Source organism: Aptenodytes patagonicus, chromosome 6 (genome assembly GCF_965638725.1).
Source record: "Aptenodytes patagonicus chromosome 6, bAptPat1.pri.cur, whole genome shotgun sequence".
Taxonomy (NCBI): domain Eukaryota; kingdom Metazoa; phylum Chordata; class Aves; order Sphenisciformes; family Spheniscidae; genus Aptenodytes; species Aptenodytes patagonicus.
In genome coordinates, this window is record NC_134954.1 from 30,577,609 (window position 1) to 30,601,277 (window position 23,669).

Sequence of the window (23,669 nt, forward strand, 5' to 3'; positions counted from 1 at the left end):
CACCGGCAGCTACCCTGTAATAACCCACCATCCGTATCATTACCATTAATTATGTATTAACATACCCCATAATCTTAACTGCTGCTAAGTTCGCATCTCAGGGGGTGCGAGCCACTTTCAAAAGCCACCTGGCTGGTTCTCCTCTGGCTCTGACACCACCTGCCCCAGGAGAGGGGCTGATGGCTGAGGCAGGACTAGGATCTGGCAGGCGGCTGCAAGGATTAGGGCTGGGACAGGCAGGAAGATCACCAGGGCTAGAGTCACGGGGAAGGCACTGGTCTCCCAGCCACCTCGTGCTCCTGGGGGACCGTGAGAGCACTGAGCACATTATGCAGGACCCCCAAGCATTAAGCAAGTCCCTCCCCAGTGCTACATTTCATCCCTGCAGCACCAGGGAGCCTTGCACAGCCATAGCTGCCTGCATGACCCCGACAGTGTTTTTGGTGCTCGTGACATGGGTGGGACCTGGCTGCATGAGAGGTGATACCAGAGCCCTCACTGGGGCTGGTGTAGGGGCTCGACGACCTTGCTGTTCAGGCAGCACACGGGAGGGCAGCTCATTCCAACCAGACCTTCAGAGGTTGGAGGAATTCTCCAGATTCCTGCACGTTCCCCTTCCCTGTGCCACCCCCAACCATCCCACCAGCTGGCAGCAAGACCCCCAGCAACCCTCACCTCACTCCTCCCAGCCTCTGAGCTTGCTGAAGGGCAGAGTGATTTTCTTCTTCCACTGAGTGAGGGAAATCTGAGAGAGAAGCAGCATGGGGTAGGTAACCAGCGCTGCTTCTCACCCAGGCAGCGCAGGAACCTCCCATGCTCATACCTCCATGCCCTGCTGCTGCCCGGCTCAACGCTGCTCAGCCAGCACGCACAGCCCTCACCCCACACCACAGGGCAGGGGAGGCTGCTGCTTCGAGCCCGTTTCTGGAGCTACCTCCCAAAAGCTGCGCCGATCCCACATCCGAGACAATCCCCGTATCAGCAGCATGGCTGGCACTGGCGACGGACATTTCGGGTCTGTGCTGACAGAGCGGGTGCTTCTCCTTTCGATTCTCATAGGAGTAAAACATACACAGCATCCTCACCAAGACAAAACTTCAGGAAGAAAGCAAGGATCTTCCAGAGACACAGAGCTTTCACCATTTCACCTCAAAGGCAGCACACCACCTTCCATTCATGATACAGCTCCAGCCAAAAAAAAAAAAGCTGGAAAAAAGCCTGGGGCTGGCTCTGCCCCGAAGCTGCAGCCGTTTCATGTGGCTCCAACGCCTCTTGCCCGACAGCTCACACTTTCAAAGAACCACTTGCATGCACACAGGCACACAAAACAATTAATGAATGTCTCACATCCCACTGTGTGTGTTCTGACACAGCCCCAGTTGCCAAGAAAAAAAAGTGTGCATGTGTGGATGTCTGTACATACAAAAGCTTTAAAGAGGACGTTGCTTGCATTTTTACAGCTTTGTTGAAGGGTTTGGTTTTGTTTTTTCTTTTTTTTAATATAAAAGCCTAAAGCAAATATAATCCAGAGAAAGGGGGTTTTTTAACCTTTAATACTTTATCTTCATGTGTAACACCTGTAGAGCTCCGACACTCCCCAAGGAACATGTTTTACAGTAACTGTTTCAGACTGAGAAAAGGCAACTGCTCAGAAAAAACATTGCTACTGGCTAGTATTACACATGCTGCCAACATGAGTATTCCTTCATGAAAGGAGGGGATTAAGCCTTTCAGGGAAGTCTATCACAGGATCAACTCAGCAGCTTTACAAGCTTTTACTCTCAGGTGTTCCCCAGTTGTAATAAGCCACCTCTCAGGGCAAGCCAGGCACAGCAGCCCACCTGCCTCTGCACAGGTGTGGAGCTGCGTGAGATGAACCCTCATGCTGTGTGCAAGGATTCAGTTTATTACGGAATAATGATGATGAAGCTTTATTTCTTTCCTGCGAGTAAAGCAAATAGGGAATCTAACACATCAACCATGGTGCCATGTTTAAGCCTTTCAATGACCACAAATGCTCACCGTCGATTTCAGCTAAGCAAACAGCCATCGTTCGGGACAGTTCTTCTCACCTCGACACGGCAAGTTTTAGTCCTCTGAGGTGGACTTCTGCTCACATTTTGTCACCTGCAAGACTGCTTGGTATATATGTTCACTGGGTGGCTTAAAACACCTGAGTTAGCAAGCACACTGCATGCCAGTCACTTAAAAAGAAACAATTTTATTTCTAAGCAACAGAGATTTGGGGACTATGGAAATTCTCAGTAGGAATTAGACATCTAACTGTCCTTCTCAAATCCAAGAGCTAGTATCAGCAGATTTTGAATGATATATTAAAACTCATGATTCACCTGTTGCCGTAACAAGACCTTCCTAGGCCAGATACAAAGATCTTGTTATGATCCATGTAAGAAGCAAACCGCATCACATCTGCAGGCTGTCAGATTTTTATAGTTTTCTTGAATTATCAAGTCATTGCCATCATTAGAGACAAGAAACTTGCCTGGAAAGCCCAAGCAACTGTGTCAACTCTTCCACCCCTCTAAAGCATCCCCTGTGTTTTAACTGCGTTAGAATCAACCCTTCCATTCTTTTGGACCAAGTCAGAATTGGACTCTTTTACCCATATAAAACACCCACTGCGATACATTTGCATACATCTATGAAAGGAGAAAATATAATCACTTTATTTTCAGTATACAGAACTAAATCCCACCATAAAATAAAGATAATGAGTGAGCACACATGAATAAAATACTCCGCGCTTAAAAAAAAGCCCACTTTTGCCATGTCTGCCAAATTCATCGTTTGCCATGTGGTGCTCACAGCTCTCCAGCGTTGTTTCCAAAAGCGGCTCCAGTACTCCCAGGAGCAACGCTCCATCTACTACAATTCAAAAAATGCTCCCAGTTTGCATATAAGTACTACATTTTCCTGTATGCCTTGAAATACTAGTTAGGTACAACACTATTTCATCATGTCTGCTCCCAAACTGTGTCAGGTCCCCCTCCCACCCTTACACCAAAGCGAGAATTACTTCTCCAAGAAGGTAAAATCAGCAAGTTGTAGCAATACAAACTCTTCAGAGGTGCAGAATGATGGCATACTGCGATCTGCAGCACGTGAATATGCAGCACGGACAGCAAGACATAAATACTGATGAGTTGTACACACACACACATGCACACAATCACCTCCGTAAAGCTTTCTCCACAGTGTGACTCCTTCCATATCACATGCTTTTCACAGGAAAAAAAAAAAGCCCTTCTCAAATTTAGCCCGTTTAAAGCTGCCAATAAAATTTGATTCCATGTGCTATCAATGGGCATGTTATTGCTTGTAGTAAATTGGAGAAGATTTGGACCTACACAAGAGATTCGCTTGCAAAGCACAAAGGTCACCCATGGCCCCTAAGCAGTTTTACAAACTGATCATTGCAGCTAGTATTTCCCACACCCTCCAACACCAGTGGTCGGCTACAATACTCTGCAGTTCTAAACATGTGTCGTACCATCCTCCAGAAAACAGAGTCGGTGTCTTCTCTGACTCATATTTAAATACACAAGAGCAGTCAGCATAAAGAAGTGCTACAGTTAATTTTACAAAATTCATCATGTTCATCTTCACTCGTTCACCTGCAAAATGGGTGACCGGGGCTGTAATGGCAAAGGCCAGCAGTGCCTAATCCTCTCAACACCCAGATGTCAACAGAAGAGGAGCTGACATTATTGCAGAGATATATTTTACATGCCCAGTGGAGCAGACACATTCTCACTGGATTTTCAGGCTGCCAATGACCTACCTTGCCCATGCTGAACCTGACCGAAGTGTATAAGAATCCAGTCTTTACATCTTGCACCTCTAATTGAATGTAAAGTTTACAATTGAGTGTCTTTAAGGAGTAATAAAGCAGCTCTTGGGATTTCTTCCAAGCAAACACTAACTCAAAGGCTCAATACAAACTCACAGTGTTAACATGGGAACATCAGCCCATTCTAGACCCCCAGCCAGTCACTGACAACTCCCTAGATCTTCTCTTAAAGTTACATGCTGCACAATCACTTTATTTGCTAATGCAACCTGATTATAACCTTGTTTTATAGCCTCTCTCGCTAACTATACTCTTCAAATCAGTTCTGACTGCAAATGCTGTCCTTAACTTAGCGAGTATCATAAAATGGATAGATTATTTCCTGTCTACTGGTGCTCCAGATGCAATGCTACCTATAAAAACATACAACTAATTCTTCCAGCAGGTGATCCAAACCAGCTCTGTTCTCAAACAGCAGATTGGCGAAGGTGCGCTGCAGATTGCAAAGTCTCCAAGCTTTCCATACCATGAAGTGAGGTAGCAACAAGCAGCCTTTAAAACAGCATTGTCTCCATATTTTTCCCTAGTATTAAATCCCTTTTCCACACAATTTAGTGAGTGAACTAGAGGCTTCTCTGGAGCAGTGGAAGAAGAAAAGAGATGGTAAATAAATAACAAATTATAAGAAGAACTAGGCCAATAGTTTTGCAAAGTTTTCCTTTTTGGTACCAGCACTGAGCACTGCTCGTTTTCAGGTGGAGAGAAATACAAAACACTTCAGTCTCTTTGTAAGCTTAAAGTCCAAGTGACTTCTGCACAATCTGCTTGGCAATTTTGTTAAATTGTTCTCTGTCTTCCCGCCACATCTTGGAGGCGTCTACATTGGCTCCACTTTCATCATTTGGCTCTGAAACGAGAGAGACTGAAAGATAGGTGGGCAGGCAGGCAATGGAACAAGACCCTCTTGCTTTTTCAATAATGCCTCTGTACTGCCCACTTCCCTGTGGCTTTGGCATGCTTCCCCTGCTTAGGACTGCAGAACCACCACTAAAGAAAATCCAGTGACAGCTGCTGGACTCCCGAATGGTTCTGACTTAACTGATCATAAGAGAATATCACAGCAAGGTCAAGTTTAGGTAAGAAACAAGTAGCAGAGGAGCAAGACTTTCCTTTGCTTATGGTCTCAGCAGTTGAGCCCCGGCATGCACATGGAACAACACAATGCGGCACCACCAGTGCCATCAAGGGTTTTTAAAACTGCACACTGCTCCCTGCAAAATGCTTTTTTCTGGTTCTGCAGCTTCACAGACACAAAGCCCTCCCGACCAGGCCACCCAAACAGGCTCTGTCACTCTTTGGGATGGCTTGTTCTATTAAAAAACAACAAAACAAACCAAGAAAACCCATACAATGCTTTCATTTCTGCAACATCTTTCATGTGAGGATTTCAGAGCGCTTTACAAAGTACATTAAGCCCCTGTGACTCCAACACTTCAGTTTGTACAGAGGTAAGCTGAAACACGGAATTTATCAGGTTCATGGTCAGCATACAGCAGGACAACTGTCATGGGATTACACAAGTCACTAAGACAGAACGTACTCTACCCATTTTGCTTCACACACTAGTCCAAATCCACCCCAGCCCAGTTCACGGGAGGCATCTTGGGTTCATGTCTTTCTCGACACAATGCTGATGGTCCGCCCTTAAAGCCAGTAGATGTGCAGGTCACCCAGTTTGGTAAGCTTGGGCTTACGCTATCTGCAAGAGCCAGAGCTGAGAGTTTGCCAGCATCCTGACAGAAGGTGACCATTAATGTTTTTTAGGCCAATTCCTCCAAAAAACATGGGAAAACTGGACGCACAGGCAGAAAATGAGAGACCAGGTGACTCCCACGCTAACCAGCCTAGGTAAGGCTGCACCACAAACGAAGTTCTTGGAGGCCATGGGAAGCCCAGTGAGGTACTGTTTGTCTGCACAGCTTCCTAACAGTAGGTTACTATTCTGAAGCTAAAACAGTCCCATGTAAGAATCTGCTGCTTGCTCTTTGATCAGCTTTGCTGCTTCTAAACCCTCTAAACTGCCTAGAATCTTTTATCATTCAAAACCGATTCTAAGGGACACTGCCCTTTTCAGACAGTTCAGTGGCTCTGTCCACTGTGTGGAAAAGGATCCATCTTTCAGGGAGCTGTACACGACAGAGCTGATCCACAGCCCTTGCTGGATTTAGGGAAAGTCATTTAAAAGGCTGCACGAAAAGTTTTTCACCCCACCCCTCTTCTCAAGAAGCCTTCCTCTGAACAGAGATGGCAGAATGGGGTGCATTCCCAGGCTGGCAAATAACAGACAGAAATGGAGGGTGCTGGCTTGTGAATCACAGAGGCCATGGACTCCAGTTTACTGTACTGGTTAGATCTCGCTGGTAACCCTTCAGCTGCTAAAGCCAAATCCAACACAGGCTGTAATCAATAGCTTTAAGACCTGCAAGAGCTGAACAGACATCATAGCAAATACAAAGACGGAGCACAGGTTTTGTGCAGGAGCAGGGAACCAGCTGAGCCTCTGGACCCACCTGACCACCATCTGCTCAGTTGCTGCTGACCTGGAAGGAAAGCAGTGCAGTTGCTCACAAAGCTGGAAACACCTGTTTACTAATTCGGTCTTATTTTTTTCAATTAGTTTCAGAGAACTGGTTTATTAATAAATACTAGGGCTTCAAGAACTGTGGTTGCTGCTGAGCAGCTTTAAATGTCCTTTGCTCACTTAACAAATCAAACAGCAAGAAGCAGCCCTAGCTAACTCAGTAACTGCTATCTGAGCTACTGCTAATAAAACAGTAGTCCTTACCTGCCAGCATGCTAACAACCGACAAGAGGATCTTTTCCACACTCTGCACAGGACTCCACCGCTCAGCGCTGCTCTCATATCCCATGGGATCATCCCCAGGAGCATGAAGAATAGAGATGCAAACTCTCCCATCTGGGTAAACTGCACAAGAAGTATAGGGGATTGATTGTTACTCAGTGGAAACACTTGGCCTCTCCAGATCTTTAGCACAGATGAATGTTTGGACTCGGCCTTCGTATGACTGAAGCTAAACCCAGTTTTAAATCTCCTCTTCCAAAGGCAAGAGGACACAAAATCTGAAAGACAAAAATCTAGCAAAAATTTCCTTTAAGCAAATCTAACAAACTGGGGTTATTCTTCCCCAACAGAAGCCTGCTGGGAGCACTTGTGTCATTCAACGACCAGTGACATGCTCCATGGAAAAAAATAAGAGATGCAGCCTGGTGGAACAATGCAAGTATTTATGCACGGACACAGCTCCAAGTAGGTAACCACTCCTACTTAAATCAAAAGGTAACAGTCACACAGCACTGAATACACTTTGGAGTCCTCCACCGGACAGTGACTGTAAAAAGAATTAAGTGAACTTGCTCTGCTGCAACAAGGAGGGAAAAGTGGTATGTTATAAACAGTATAATTGATCTTATTTTGAACATTACTGAGGTGCAACCAGAAGAGTTCACAGTACCTTTTTAAATTTTGCTTAAAGCTCAGCTGCATTAAAGCACATGGAAAAAAGGTAACCTATCAGTTAAGGATACAGATGTCTTCCCCTCCCACCTTTAGTGTAAGCAAAGCATCTGCAACAGTACAAGTCATCTTCACAGACACTGGACTCCACTGACTTGATAATGAGGCCAAAGAAAGGTTGAAGAGGCAACACAAAGAGCATAGAGTCTGAAACACTGCTTTAGCAACACGGCCTAATTCTACAGCCTCCCAAGGAATGATAATTTTAGCCCAGTATTTTCAGTGCTTCTATTCCTTGGGTGACCAAACCTGTGCCATTGCCAGGAAAACAAGACAAAACAAAAAGAGGGAATGACCGCTGGAAGCAGTTGTGCTCATTTTCAGTTCCTTCCATCCACCCAGCTAATGTCTGCACAAGCCTGCAACACGTAAGCGCTTTGGAAGACTTTTATTTACATCCCCTCCTGCAGCCCCAGGCTGGGGACTGGAGCTGGTCTAGCCGTAGCTGGAAGAGATGAAAACAGCACCTGCTGACTCAGCACTTCTCCTTGCAAGTTAGGAACACACTGGTAGTAGGTACTTCACTGGTAAGTTACTCTAATGTTTTTATGCAGTGCCTCATTTAAAACAGCTGGACCACAGCAGCACAGTCAAGACAGTAAATGCTGATTCCAGGAAGACGTACACATCTTCCCACTTTGTCACTAAGTGCTAATGCAAGACTTGCCATTAATTGCTACTTTGAAGTTATCTTTGCCAGAGCATCCATGAACATAATTTTATTTTAAGAGAAGATAATTCTGTGGTGTCTCAATTCCCCCTGTACATAACACAAACTGCAAAGATAAAGTAACACAGCAGACTTTGTAAACATTTTCCTTGCAGTTCCTCACAGGTGGAGGAGTAAGCACTTAAGGAACAGAAAAAGCACAGCACGGCCACCCATTTCTACAGCCTTTCTGGGTATAACCAGATCATCACAATCCCACCCGAGAGGAAAGATTCAAGTGTCTACTTTTGGTGATCTCAACTTTACATTAACGTGACCCAGAGTCACGGGACTTTAAAGAGCTGAGCTGACCATCCTGTATGTTCCAGTTAACCCCACCAAGGAAGCGCCCACATGTAGAGCCATTCTGTAACACATGAGAGACAAGCAGTTTGTGCTTCTCCGCACCCTACTCCTCCTAGCTATGCTGCACACAAAGCAGCTGCAAGCAGCGAACCTCAAGCCAAGGCCAGAACTGGAGCTGCAGAGTATTGCGTGGACACAGATTTGCTCACGGAGACCAGTTCTGCCAAGAAGTTTGGGTGAATTAGTCTAGCTGGAGCAAGGTGCCAATGCAGCCACACATCTTCCAGGTGCCAAACGCTGCACTGCTGCGGACATCGGAGCTTCAGAGCTGATGCTGCACTGCCTTGGGCAGGTCTGCACAGTTCTATGCTGTGATGTGCAGGTGCATCCTCCACAGAACAGAAAGATGGGCTTGCTTGTGGATTAAATGGGCAAGAATCTGCATCAGTGGTGTTCTGAGAAGGGAAGAACAGAGGATCTTCAAGAAATTGCAAAATTCCTTGGAATAGGATGAAATAAACCGATTCCCAGCTGAGATGAAGATTTGTGTTATGCAAGTGCAGGAACATCAGCTGGGAAGGAAACACTAGGCAGGAGGGCAGCATTTTCCTTTTATTGCTCTCAAGTGGCAGAGACCTAATAGCCTAGAATACAGATCCAGCCCATCAAATCTGGGTGATGATAAACGATCTTTACACAATCCATGTTGATTTAGCAGATGTCATAAGCAACAATTTTACAAAGAATGCCATGGCTGACTCCAGAAAGTAGTGCTCCAGGCTGTGAAAGGGGGTTTTAAGGTTTTTACCTATCCAAGGCTCAAACTTGTTAGCTGTACTTGTTACTACAATTACTTCCACTGAAAAGTCTTAAGTTAATATTGTCACCATCAGAATTGCAGAGAAAAGGCCAGCAAAGTCTTTAATATTGAACGCCTGCAAATGCGTCATCTGCTTGGACAGAGCACTCTGTATCTCAGAAAGATCACATCAGAAATGTTACTAAACCTGTGACTTAATGGGGAAGAAGCCATGCTGCCAAATAAAGCAGCATCCAAACTTTGATCAATATGAACAAATTTTCACTTGTTAAAATAGCACCAAACTACTTACATACAAGCCACAGAGCAAGACTGGAAAGAGTCTGTGTTAATTCACTAAATCTCACATCGTGTACAGAAGATTTATCTTTAGACTATTTATACAATAGTTACAAGTATTCCTGGAATGATGTTAAAGGCAGTGAAATTGTTGGAATCTTTATTGCACTGTTTATGACCAAAAGGTATGTAAGAAATAATGTGATAAAGAGAAAGTGACCCTAAGACAGAGCAAAATTGCTGGACAGCTGAACACTCCTACTGCATACTCAAGGTTGGAAAGGGAGAGAACCACCCTTGGTCAGGATGCCAGCTCTCCTGCTGCAAAAGTTTGTTTTTAAGGTGCACAAGCAACCCACTCCCCCATACATCCTGCTGCATCAGACTCACTGTTTGGATGGAACATCTCGCACGTGAACCTCATCTTCGGAGGACTTAATGGGTAGTCGAGTGGAAAGCTCAGAATAGCAGGGAAAACCCCATACTCGAAACAGGTGTCTTCAGGACCCCTAAAAACAGATAAAAAACTATTCACCAGAGTTTTAAATTGTTCTTTCACCCAAATTCTTGTCTAATGAGACATTTGAAGTTTGGGTTATACCATCTTCTCCAGAAAACAAAGAGTTAACACTTACCCCACACCTCATAAACTTAAATCCAAATATGGGGTTTGGGAGGGAGGGGGGAAATCAAAGCTTGCACACTAAATTACTAGGAAGGTCACAACACTGCTTAATTAGCAAGGTGTGTCTGGATATAATTGGAGTATCTGACTCCAAGGCATGTTCCAGGATTCGAGCGTCTGCATGTCAAGAGAAAGCAGAGGCAGGTGTGGGACTCCTGTGCCTTTGAAGATACTGTTATGCTGCACAAGACAGAGAGAGATGTCAAATGCTGTAGCTCAAAAATAATTTATAAAACTCATGGAGATTCAAACTGCCAGTATCGAGCATAACCACACATAAACACTTATCACTATCTGATGCAAAAAACACAGCAATGTTTTGTAAAAATAAAAACATGGCTCAGGGACCGTAATTGCTAGATGCAGGACAACAATGTTTCTTTGCAGACTTAAGGTATTTAGTTTGCACTCCCTCAAGTGCATGCGGAGAACAAATGGCTTCATCAGGGTTCTTGTAGAAACATTTCCTTATTGTGTTCATCATCTAGTTCAAAGTGCAATCAAGTTGAGAATATAAAGACAACTATTTTACCCTCCCTACATAAAACATTTTTGGAAGGTGAGCAAAAAAGTTTATTAGACATGATTTATTCAAATTTGATGAGCCATCTGGAAGTTATAACACAAACATGATCTCCCTTGATTGGAAAGATCACGAAACAAGCTTCATCACTGAAAATCTTAGCCAAGGAAACCTCATGTATTTAGTAAAAAGCTCTTCAAACACGGGTTTAGGAATACCTTCATGCCTCCTCCTCCCAATCCACATTCTCCATGCCAGAAAGAACATAAAAGTTCAAGGACTCCTAACAGTTAAGACTGTTACAGTTGGTAACCTACAGAAAAAGAAAATTGAGACCAGCAAAACCTAAAGCCCTAGAAGGCTCACTCTCTTAAACTTTGGGATTCAAAAGACTTGGCTGGTAGATAAACACAAGAACTACATGATTTAAACCTGAATATTGACACTGACAGGTAAGATTAGAGAAATGCATCAACATACTGCAAGAATGAAAGTTAAACCATCTCAACCATTTTGTTCCCTTTCTGGCCTTTTCCCTAAATTTAGTCGGGATCCAATTCACATCCAAGAGTAAACTGAATGCATTTTTTCATGAACATTTTAATTCCAGCTGCATTTTAAAGGCTTATTGTTGAACTTCTAAGAGTATGTACATACACGCATTGAAAAGCTGGTGGGCGTCTTATGTTCTGTTTTGAGAGCAAACACACAGCCTTAAGGGCTCTTCTGTCAAATATGTTAACCCAACATGCTCCATTTTAGGTCCTGTATTATGTGAGCAAAATGCTTTTGTTTTAGCCATTCATTGCTGCCAGGATCAACTTCAAAGAAATTATTAAAAGTTAATCTAAGACAGCATTTGCAACTACAAAACACTCAGGAGGCCGCAACATTTAAACTTAACAGCGTCACTTTGAGTTCAAAAAAGAAATTGGCAGGGCCAGAGAGGTAAAGAGCACAGCACCTTTTGCAATCACACCACCTGCTCTGCAAAGATTTCAAAGTACACCACATTCAAAGCTTCCGTGCCTTATGCTATGATCTCATCTGAGCTGCTATGCTAGTTGAAGTCCAGATTAACCCAGTACTTGATTAGGGCTCCTCCAAGAAACACCCAGACCATGCAGTAGTGACACCTATCCCACTGAGTGAAGAGCACCAAGCCAACAGGCCAGTTGCCTTAAGCAGCTCCCATGCCCCAGGAAAGACAAAGCACTTGCCATCACTAACCATGTGCACACAGAAGGCACTCATTCTGCACAGGCTTGAGGCACATAACTCCAAGAAAAACCTTGTCCTAAACCTGCTCCATCTAAGACTCTTCACAGCCTGCAAAGCAGGCAGTCTCTGCATCTTTTTCCATGCATGATGCTACTCTACAGACTTCCCTAAAGCATTGAGGAGCAGACATCAGTTCTCCTCCGGCCATTATATGGCATTAAATGACTTGCTAGACAACCAGACTGTTTAGCTGTGTGTGAGATGTTACAAACAACTCTGTTGACATACGCCATAGCATGAAAGTAGGAAACTCCTAACTCCATGAGCTGGCCATTACTTAGGCAGGGGGAAGAAAAGGATGGCGGGTATCTGCCAAAAAGGAGGGAAAAGCGCATTGACAAGGACAATTAATTCTATAATCATAGCTTCATGTACATTTGTAAATGGCTTATTTGTAAAAAGATGCTGGAAAAAGACCAAAACCCACAGTCATCAGATGCCGAAAAGGGAAATTCCATGCTAAACAAAAGTCATAAGCCTAATTACAGATCTAATTACCTTTCTAGACAGGTTTTTGATAAGTTGACTTCAATTTATGCTGTTTAGTTTTCAAGCAATCTTTAGGCTAATAAAGTTCTTAACAATTATGTGGTTTTGTGTCTTTTGGGGATAAACTTTAATAGCAACACACACTTGTATATGCCAAATAAAGAGGGCAAAACTTGGTCGTGAAATGTTAAATTCACAAACTTGCACAACACAATGCAACCTGTAGGACCTCATGCAGCTCTAAGGAATGGAGTGGCATTATGGTAAACTCTTGACGTGCTGGGGCTATTTATCATCATGAATAAGTCACCCTGTTGCAAAGATTTGGCTTTCACAAATACTCTAATTCAGCTACTGTTTGATGTCTCATCAAAAGGGTGCATTTTACATCAGGCTCCAAACCTCCCCTGTTCAGAAAGATTATCACATTGTATTTCCAGTTCAGGATCTATTACACTCACTTTGGGAGCGTAAGAACTGTTCTATCATTCAGACATGTCAATACAGCCTTAAAATTTATATGTTTAACATTTATCCAGCACTGCTGCTGCAGGCAAGAATACTGGAAATACAAATTATTACCACCATTATTTTAAAAGGCATTATTTTATCTCTGAGCCAAGCTCTTACATCAATCTTTGTAAAATTACCCAGCCCACCTCTGAACTGATAAATGGGCGATGTCTTTTCTCTCTTAGGTGCCTTTATTTATTTCTTTATTTATTTGCCATTACATATGCTCTAGCTTTATACAAATTGGGTGGAGGAAAAAGTATTCTGTTCTCTTCATTATTATGCTACTTACTTACCTTTTGCACTTCATCTGTCCAAAAATTTGAAGCCAACTTTACTTTAATTTCCTCATCTGCACTTCTTTCATTCCCAGAATCTCACACAGCACATTTGAGATTACAAAACATTTGAGAAGATTATCAGACAAATATAAACAAGTCATTTAGCTCGCTTTCCAAATGTACGCAAACACTTCTACTAATAGAGTTTTGTAAAGAGATGAAAGTAACCAAACACGTTTATGGTAAACATGTTTCTATTGTACCACAGCTTCAGAATTTAGCAGATCTTAAAATATAATTTTATTATGACACACACACACAATACAGAAACCAAAATTAAAGCACCTAGGCCTCTCATTTTGCGCTGACAAAGACCTGAAGCTCAACACTCGGCACTTTGAAGGGCTTTCAAGCCTGCAAGCAGCTCCTCTGTTGTTTAAGAATTTGTTATGGGAAACATCAGAAAAAATATTTTCTAGGTAACGAATCAAATCCAAAAGTACCTCTGTGCGTCCCCCATGAAAGCTCTACTCAACCACACAATCTCTGCCATGAGAAAGTACCAATAGGCAGGAATTTCCTTCCATATTCCAAGAAATGCATTAAATTCTCTGGGATTTCTACACTCCAAGCAATGCACAGCCATCTGAACTGAAATTTGGTACATTAGAAAGCGCATGTTTCAGAAGAGTGATAACTATCCCACTTGCAGAAAGAGAAAGCGTAAGACACTGCAGCCAAAATCTTTGGTGTCAGGCAACAAATTACCTATTTCCATGCTAAGTGTTTATTTTCAGGGGACTGAGCTACCAGGAAGTACAACCTGTTCATCACAGGATAAATTGCTGCACATAAGCAGAGGCATTTGCCAACTCTTCATATCAATCAACAAGAAGTGGTAATCCAAACCTCCATTTACCGAGGCCTAAAATAACTCAGAGGCTCACGCTTGCCATAAAGCAGGATCACCCACGCAGCCAGCCTGTGTGGAATAGGTGATATGCTACAGCTCGGGATGCTTTTGTATTGGTTGCATGCCTGATCCCAAGAGACAGAAATCTTGTTTTTCATCCCTAGTCAACACACTCCAAGCAAACCAAGCTAGGAAAATTCTGCCACCCACGCTAGTTGAGAATCTCATAAGTCAGCACTGGTGGTTGCAGTGAAAACCTGCCAAGAGCACAGCAGGCATGCTGCGAGCGGGGCCACAGCCACCGCCTCCTGCCCCCAGTGTCCTCTGGGACCCCCTGGCCCTGGCTGAAGGAAAGGAAATCACCAACTCTTACTAAAGGAATCTTGAAATACAGAGTCTGGATCTACCCTAACAACAGACTATCAGCTTCAAGACAGACTTAGCAGTTTGGAGCTTCTTCATCTTTTAATTCTGTAGCATTTGTGTAAATTGTCGGACCCGAGTGACAAAGGTCTCTTTTCCTCCCCCCTACCATTTTAGAACTTTATTTTGTAAAAATCAAGTTATTCCATGTACTCAAAGTTCCCAAAGAAGGGTACAGCATGAATAAGAGTACAAGCAAGAGAGAAGACAACTTGTAGGATGCTGGGCAAGAAGATTTTGTCTTTTCGTGGCAAATTTTGCTACGAACAACCGTACCCACCAGTTCGGGAGTGGAAGGGGGAGGACACAGCTTTGTAAAGAAGTCTTTGTCACCTCCCAAAACACAACAGGTAGTGATCAGAGCTATTCACCAACAGAAGAGCTTTCTACATGGAACCACTGCACCCAACATCTTTACAACACCAGCCAATTCATGAAGTGTAAAGAATTTCAAAAGAATTATTATTTTTTTTTAATTTGAATACTTTCTCAGATCAATCCCCTTCCATTTTTCCAGAAAAAATTTGAATAGTAAGTAAACTAATTTTAGACATTGATTTCTTCTCCTATCACTGCTAATCTGTGTATTTTGCTCCACTTAAAACATGACAAAAACCTGTCCTGTATTTGCAGTTGAGTAATGTTCCCAACAGGTTTGTGTGATCTACAAGCAATTCATTGTTTCCTACAGTGTTTGTATATGCAACGTATATCCAAGGGAGTCCAAATGAGGATTCCTGTCAAATTTGCAAGTTACTTATGCTGAATGTTGCTTATTATAATGACACCTGTACAACAAATGATCACTTAAGTCCCAATGCTGCCTCTGTCACACTGTTTCAATTCCAAATATAATTACCTGTTTGGGTCAGAAAAGAAGTTCCCAGCCAAAGGTAGGCGAAAGTCGATGTTATGCAGAACTGATACTATTTTTTATTTTTTTACATTCTTGTTCTCCTAGAAGCTAATCATAGCGTGCAAGTGCTGATTTCAGATACAAACCAGTATTAACTCACATAATCAGAGCTTCCCATTCAAAGAAGTTCTCTTCATTCATGGGACCTATTAAGAAAAAACAAAACAATGCTTAGCACTACCTGAACGCAAGGTTACAACTTCACAGTGCAAACCCTGCTCAGCTCCTCACCTGCTACTATCCCTTCTGGTGGGTTCAGGGTCAGCTCTGTAAAAACAAGAACACAAGGAAGGTTAACATGACCTGCAAGCCCAAGCATTTCGTCTAGCATTTGGGTGGCCACAGCTTAGCACAGAGGCCCCACCAGCAAACACCCTTGGAGAAAAGCTTGAGGACACCATGGGAGGAATCTTCTGGCCGTGCTTTACTGGGCAAGACTCCACATGCAGAAGGCCCAGTATCTCACTGCTGACAATTTGACTTCTTCATGCAAGACAGTTTTCTAGCCAAAATTATTTGGCTTTTTGTGCTTTTTCAGATTCCCAAAACTAGCCTTCCCAGGGGCAACAATTTCAAACTGAGAAGGAAGGAAAAAAACCTCTTTCCACAAAGCATGGGAAACACTCTCCTCTTGGAGCACTGTGGTATCTGCAGGTACAAACTCAACAGCCTGAAGAGAAAATGAGTTGTATTCCTGTAACCTCTCTGCACCAATTCAGACTTGACAGCATCTCTATACAAAACCCAAAACGATGCAAAAAGGTGGAGAAGCAAAGCAAGAGAGATTTGACAAGCACCTCTGTTCCTTGAAATCAATCCAACTCCCCCCGCGTGGCCTGGAAAACGCGAGTGAAAAAAGAAGCAGCAAACAAAAAGCAGCCATGGCTGCACACAGCAACTTTGGATCCATCAACCCTCACTTTCTGTAGGAAACTGGTACAATTCCCAATTCGTACAATAACCTTCAGCATCAGAACCTCATTTCAAGCCTGCTGAAACCCAGCACTCTGTGCACAGATATAATAATAACAACCAGGTTTTCTACTATCTAGTGCAATGACCATCAACTTCCAGTTTCTGAAGTCCTGCAGGGTGGTAGCAACTGGCAAGGCAAAGTTCAGCCGTGCATAGGCAACCAGTGGACCTGCAGTCCCTGGGGGGCTGAACACCAGCCCCACAGCTCTGAGCGAGACACGGGGCAGGAGGCAACACTGCAAGGGTGTCAGACCAGAGGAGGTGACAGTAATTAGGCCAACTTAAGTAAGGGCTGTGAGCTGCTCATCTAGAACAGTGTTTCCTAACCAATGGCCTGTGGACTACTAGTGGCCCGCAACACACAAAACGCAGCCACAGGAAATGCCAGGTGCATTCCCGCGCATGAAAACAAGCACGAACACAGACCCAGGGAAGATGGGAAGTCACAAACCAATAAACGAGACGCTTGACCTAATTTCTGTTAAGCTATATGTGAAAATTGTGGGTAGCGCTGCACAGAACAGCGCACAGATTTTTGTCTTAAAACAGCTAAGTTACCATTGGATTAAAAAACGTGCTGAGATACGCCGACAGGAAAGATAGCAAAACTCTTCAGTTCACTCAGATTGCCATTAACTTTGGCACAGACCTCTCTGATTGAAGTTCAAAAGCACAGCAGCAGATTGAAACTCAGCGTTACGGTTTCCCACGACATCCTGATGTTAAGGAGCAGGTTTTTCCAGCTTGACAGTGGGTCTCTAACAGCTTTTCTTGTTGATGTTTTCAGACAGAAAGAGGGAGATGTCAAACCCAGGAGCTCCTGGAATCATTTTGCTCCATCTTGTGGCTCTCTCTAAGAAGAAAAACCCTCCAATATTTCCCACGACTTCCCTTGAAAACCCCGGCAGACAGCTCTCCACTCCCAAGGAAAACCGGAGCAACAGGAAGCAAGAGCCAAACCCTGCTGAGCAAAGGGTCTTTACAAGGTTGGAGGTTCAATTCTCCAGTTTACCTTGCTCAGCTCTCCCCTCGGAGATAGGCGAAAGAGGTTTCCATCCTTAAGGATCAGGCAAAGCAGTAACTGGGCAGTGCAGGGGCACATGAGCTTTGATTTTTGAGTGGCTGTTACTATACCTGGTCATTGAGGAAGGAAAAACCCCTTTTAAACGTGGATGATCACATCCTACCCCATGATTTGTCTAGAGTCGTTCAAAGGGAAATTGGGAGCAGAGCTTTCAGGAGCTACACAGCATGAATTGCCAGTAGCTGACACAGCATCAGCTGCTTCAGTCTTATCAGAGCTTCCAAAGTATGGTCATTTTAATGGAATGTCAGGGGGGATTTTTTCCAATTATTTTCAAGCGAGCAGCAGAAAGCATGTGATCAGAGCATTTGTTTTAACCTTTCACTGCAGAATGACTTTGACAAGTCAGCTAGGCCAAACAGCCTCCTACTCCACGCTCCTCTGCCACCCCAACCATCTGCGGCTGTCCTGCCAAGCAAGTCACATGGCACAACAGGAGCACAGTCAGCAGATGAAACAGCCCGCCCTCCACTCTCCAGGGCATCCAGCCTGGGGGTAACTTCTGGCTAGCCTGAGTTTGGCCTCCTGGCCTGCAAGACCACCACCCCCACATGCATGGTTTAAAGCTTTCCCAAGGAAAGCTCTCCCTCTCTGCAAGTGCCATGCCATGCTGTCCTCTCGCCTGTCCACCCAAGACAGCAGCGTGCCAGCACACACCCACACCCCAGCCACCATCACCCGACAGCCTCAAACACTGATGTGCCGTTTCTGTTCCTGCATGCACCATTTCCCAGTGATAGCAAGGAGCTGAGCTCTCTGCCCGTGCTGAGCATGGACAGCATCCAATGCAAGGCATTACGGGGGAAATGCAGATCCTGAAGCTACACCAGCTACTTGAGAGAGGCAGCTTGCACAAACTGCGAGCCACCGCCCTCGATCCCTTTTTTCCAAGGGGCAAGATCAGCAGAAAGACTTTGCAGGAGCCCTTGATGCAGCAGCTCCTTGCCCATGGCTGACTGGTGACTGCGGGTCCAGGAAAAAGCCTCTGAGGAGTGGAACCTCATGATTTGTGGGACAACCGAGGTGGAAGCAGAGCCGTCAGACACAGAGGGGCCAAACCGAGGTGGAAGCAGAGTCGTCAGACACAGAGGGGCCATCCTGTGCCCTGGAACTGCAGCTTCATCACCCTCACCTGGAGCTGTGGGACCCACATGTGTGTTGGAGCACAGCCACCGTTCTGCAGAACATCACTACTTCCCCCGTTACCAGCAGGTAGATAACCTCTTTGGGGCAGGCAGAGCCAGGCCACCACCTTCCTGTGCAGGTATTTTACATAGTGCTAACTACCATCAGCAGGAGCCGTGGGATAAAGCAGCCTTCCAACATGCCCTCGGAGTACCCTACCGCCAGGCAAGCCTTCGGGGTTCCTACAGAGCAAATGCACTAGCAGCAACGACCTATTAAGGGATTCTGAGAGGCGGAAGGACAAGCAGTCAATGTGGAAAAAAGGATAAAACAGAAAGCCAGAAAAGGAATCAGTTTTGAAAGAGATAAAGAGGAAGGCCAAGAAAAGTCTCTGCAGAAAACAAAGGAGCGGCAGAGTCACGAGGAGAAGCTGAGGCTGGCAGCTGCTGCTGGAAGGAAAGGTTGCAGTGATGTATAGGCACCAGGTCACCTATATATCACCACAACCACTTCAGGGCGCCCCAGGGTCTGGGGGGTTGTGGGGAGCTCTCTACTCAAACACGTGTTGGCTGCATGTTGGAGGAGCCCATGGTGGTGCAGCCCACCACCTGATTCAAAGCAACATCTCCTTTCAGCACTGCATTTGGAGCAGTTTCCATCTTCACATCCTCCACAAGGCATCCTGTTCGGTTTGCAGGGTGGTTTTGCTGCACGCAGTCAGGGGATTTGCTTCCAAATCGAAATGCAATGAAGTCCCAGCTTGTAGCACCATGGCTAAACCTTACTTCAAAGCTTTGCTTAGAAGCTGAGACCGAATTAAATGGAGCTGACACTAGTGAAGTGCAATGCTTCTGTTAGGAACTTGGGGCAGATTTGGGTGCACACACAATCAATGCCTCCCTTTTCATTTCATTGCTCATTATGGAGTCATTATAGGCCAATTATGCCTTGGTCAAAAGGAGAACTGAAAACACACCTTCTTGTTAAAGCAGTTAATAAAAAGACTGACCACATTCTTAAAAGAGAAGTTCAGCCATATGCTTTCTAAAAACTGTATCAATTTAGCGTATCTCCAAGGTGATTAAACGCACAAGACTCAGGAAATATTAAGGGCACATATACACTTCAGTATCTGACAGCATCTGGACTGAGATGCTCAAAACCAGAATCTTGTTCTTTCCACTCTGCCAGAAGTTCTCCCTTCTCTGATGTAGCATCCAATTGGCATAAGGCAGTTTGAGCTCACACAGACACATGGCGCAGTGTGTGTCTGAGATTTCCTAAGCGTTATGCTTAGGAAAAAGCATTTTCAAAGCAGGTTTAACAGCGACAGCTGCAGAGGCCTACCACAAATGTTCACTCCTCTCTCCCCGCCAGAGAGAGCAGCTCATCACAACCCACCCCACCGCAGCGGGAGTTTTCTTCCAGCTCACACAAACTCTCTCCAAGCAATAAGGACAGGAAGCATCGATTGAAGTGCTGCCAGATTTTGTTCTGTACAACGGTGTATTTTTTCTGTGAATCCTGAAACTGAATTAACTTAAATCTCACATTTCTAACCCGACAGCACTCCCAGTGATACCTGTCGGCATTACAATCCACTGCTCTGTTACCTGTTTGTACCAGAAAGGAAATACAGTGCATACAACTAGGCACTACAATACTTGCGTCTCTACAGATTTGACTTAATACTTTAAATCTAAAACGGGTTATTTTGAAAAAGTCCAGCCAGTGATATCTTCAAGATCATGCAGCCAGGAAACAGTAAATGTAGAAAAAGAAGATTTCCATCTCTTAACTCTCACAAGCATAAGCTGCTATTGAGAGACTAATTTCAGGCTTTAATACTGCTAAATATTCTAAATCTAGAATTAATAACAAACATATGCTCTAATAGAAATGATGCTCTTTTTTATATCTGATTTTTTTGAAAGCTTTATCTAAATTAGTTCTGGTAGAGTAGAAAAATACTTGAATAAATATGAGACAGCAAAAAGTCATCACACTGCAAACATGCAAACAAAGATCTAAATGAGAACAAAAAAATACATACATCTCATCTGGCTGCCCACAGCCACCTTCCCTTCCTTCTCCACAAGGAAGGGAAAACAGTGCAATTTCATAGCCTCTGCCAAAATGGAATAATGGGCTCCAACAGATAGAAACTCCTCACAAATTCAAGCATTTTTCACATAAGGTAACAATAAACCTTTATTTAAAGATTTAAACACACACATGCACATACACAGAGAAAATCAAAGACCAAAACTAAAAAAAAAAAAAAAGCAAGTAAGGAAAGAATTAGAAATCTGGTAAACAAAATACACCCACCAGCAGGGCACTGACTGCCAAATATCTCTGTCATGACTACAAGTAACTAAAGGGAAGAGATACAGAAGAAGAAAGAGGAAAATTAAAGAAAAAAAATCATATGCACAAATATATACATAGATATATACAAGATTTCATCCAAGGTGGGCAGCCAGGAGGAAGGGGTCATTTAAAGTCGTCTCTCTATTCCCATCCACCCAGGGCCACACAGTACTTACACCTGCACCAGGAGCATGCATGCTCAGGAGGAAGCTGAAAGTTCACACAAAGCTGAACCTCAGACTACAGCCCTGTCCCAAGACAGGACTTTCTCTTTTTCTGCACAAAGAGGCAACAGAATCACCTACGACTAGGAACTATTTTTATTTTTCAAAATAACTTTTGCTGCAAATTTCTACGGGGCAAAACAGCTTCTGAAGAGCTACAACTAACTGTCCAGTCTTTTGTGAAACACTAGGGAAGGATTATAATTCAGGCTTGATTCTGGGTTTTGTAGCAAAGTTTGATGAGCGCACCCACTAAAGGAAAAGTAACAACTCTGGAAATGCATATACAGCACCGGGTAATCCAGGCAGCCACAGAAACGAAAAAGTCTGGCTTACTCTACTTCTGTAACTCAGGTTTCCAGAAGTAAAAGCATTGTACACTTAGCCATTGTAGATTACATCCATTTTTCACAACGCTATATTTTATTAGAGTCAGGAAAGTATTTATAAAGGAAGATCACAAACAAGATGTTATCTCAGTTCATCGTAAGCGTTACCCTAGGAAACTATGAGGAGATTCATGTAATGTCTACCTGTAGCATCAAAAAGAATTTGACAATGCTATTTAATATCACTTTTTCCTACAGAATTCATTCATACAAGACATTCTAGTAAGATCTCAGAGCTTCTCAACAACAAAGGATCAAAACCACTTTTTGGGACTAAGGGGATTTATGTAAGAGAACAGATAAAAACAGAGTCAGGTCTTTTTGCAGCTGCCTTCCAGGTCAGTGCTTCTGGATAACAATAGAAAAATGCAGGTTCCTAGGACACACCATCAGCACAAGCTTTACCTGCACAATGGCACACAGTGGGGCTTGCTCACTGCCCCGAGCAGCTACCAGCAGCAGCCTGAGCAGCAGAGGGCCCCAGGCCAGCCCTAGCCCTTGTAAACACCTGCGTGACGGTTCAGTTTAGAGATCTGTGCTCTGCAGAGCGGCCTGAGAATAAACACGGTATTTTGTCAGGAAACATGCATCTATAAATACTCTATTTTATTGATGGAGTCTTCCACTAAATGATGGTAAAGCAAGAAACAGCTTCTCATCCCTGGACAACCTCAGGAGCGCTGTCAATGATCTTCACTGGAGCAGGAGGCCAGTTCTTACAGTGTAATGCCATCCTTCACCTACCAAACACTTCTTTTTTTCCCCATTCTACTTCCTTGCCTTAAATAACAGCCAGAACATCAGAGGCCAAAAGCAACTAGGTAAACAAACAAAAAAAGTATTTCTTGCCAAGAAAAGGCACCTTCAGACACCTCACAAGCTCACCAGGGAGCAGATCACCCACCCCAGGAGAAATGGGATGTTCCAGAGGGACCCAGCCCGCAGCAGCAGGTCCCTGCTCCCTCCGGTGGGGCCAGCAAAGACCACAGCGCGCCACTCCTTGCCAAGTCACACCTCACACAGATTTTTAAACAAACAAGTCTATGTCGTTGATCGCTAAATTCGAGTTTAAATGCTGTTATTAACCACCGCACTTCCGTTAAGGTCTTGACAAACACCTCTAATTATCTCTGAGGTAACAAAGCTCTGCAACAGAGGATTCCATGGCTGCATTTTGTTCCACCTGGAAAATTCAACCGTGAAAAAAACTGAAAGAATTGGCCACTTGCCCAGGATTCCTAGGCCTCCCCCATGACTAAGCTCCCTGTGCCATGAAATCCCAGATAAGTCAACCGCTCACAAACCACCCCTCGGTGTCTCAGCCGAAACAGCCGGGGCTCACTGCCAAGGTCGGTGCGCAGGATGCTTTCCTACCCAGGCCTACAGCAACGGCGAAGGGAGAACCTCGCAGAGGGAAGCGGTGCCATCCATGGCTCCCCTCTTCCACAGCCGCACTTCAAAGACCCCGGTGCCCCCTAACCCCTCCCCCGCCCCAGGTCGCTCTGTGGGGACGCAGGGAGAGCTCTGCAGGCCGAGCAAAGCGGAGCAGCCGGCGAGGGCTGGGAAACCGTGGCCGGTGGGGCACAGGGAGGGAGGGAGGCCGGGAGGCCAGCGGCCTGCCCCGTCACCGCCGCCGCCCGGCCCGCGGTCTCCAGTCCTCCCGGGCTTTAAGAAAGATCCCGTCAGGAGGGGCAGCCGGGGGGAAGACCAAGGAGTGCCCGGCCCCGCCGCTCCCCCGACTCACGCTTGTACTCGGCCATCAGCCGCTTGAGCGCTGTCCCCGCCATGGCGCGGCCCCGCCGCTCCCGCCGCCGCTTCCGGGCGGGCGGCTAGAGAGGACGGCCGCCTGCCGCTCCTCCTCTATGGTGTGCACCCAGTCCTCCCAGCACCGGGCAGGGCGGCGGGGCCGCGCATGCGCAAAGCGGCGCCCGCCGTGCGCAGCGCCGAGCACCCCC

At 44.8% G+C, this 23,669-nt stretch overlaps 1 protein-coding gene across 2 annotated transcripts; it reads right to left on the bottom strand.

The window, feature by feature from the left end:
- Positions 1 to 2,663: 2,663 nt before the first annotated feature.
- UBE2G2 (ubiquitin conjugating enzyme E2 G2) lies at positions 2,664 to 23,564 on the bottom strand. Of its 2 annotated transcripts, none has more exons than XM_076341855.1 (6): positions 23,459 to 23,564; positions 15,776 to 15,811; positions 15,645 to 15,690; positions 9,911 to 10,029; positions 6,657 to 6,797; positions 2,664 to 4,733 (listed from the first exon to the last, which is right to left on the bottom strand). In XM_076341855.1, the coding sequence occupies exons 1-6, from the start codon at positions 23,499 to 23,501 to the stop codon at positions 4,606 to 4,608; spliced, it is 513 nt and encodes a 170-aa protein (XP_076197970.1). In that variant the 5' UTR covers positions 23,502 to 23,564; the 3' UTR covers positions 2,664 to 4,605. The 2 variants fall into 2 exon arrangements, with proteins under 2 accessions (XP_076197970.1, XP_076197971.1); XM_076341856.1 differs by having other exon boundaries at positions 2,664 to 4,718; positions 23,459 to 23,560.
- Positions 23,565 to 23,669: the final 105 nt, after the last annotated feature.

What these genes read in the sequence shown, in the direction of transcription:
- UBE2G2 (XM_076341855.1), bottom strand. Translation starts at nt 23,501, where the DNA reads ATGGCGGGGACAGCGCTCAAGCGGCTGATGGCCGAGTACAAGC. An exon ending in GCTGATGGCCGAGTACAAGC is followed by an intron (nt 15,812 to 23,458) that starts GTGAGTCGGGGG and finishes TTGTTTTTACAG; the next exon opens with AGCTGACCCTGAACCCACCA. An exon ending in GGTTGTTAGCATGCTGGCAG is followed by an intron (nt 4,734 to 6,656) that starts GTAAGGACTACT and finishes CCTATCTTTCAG; the next exon opens with TCTCTCTCGTTTCAGAGCCA.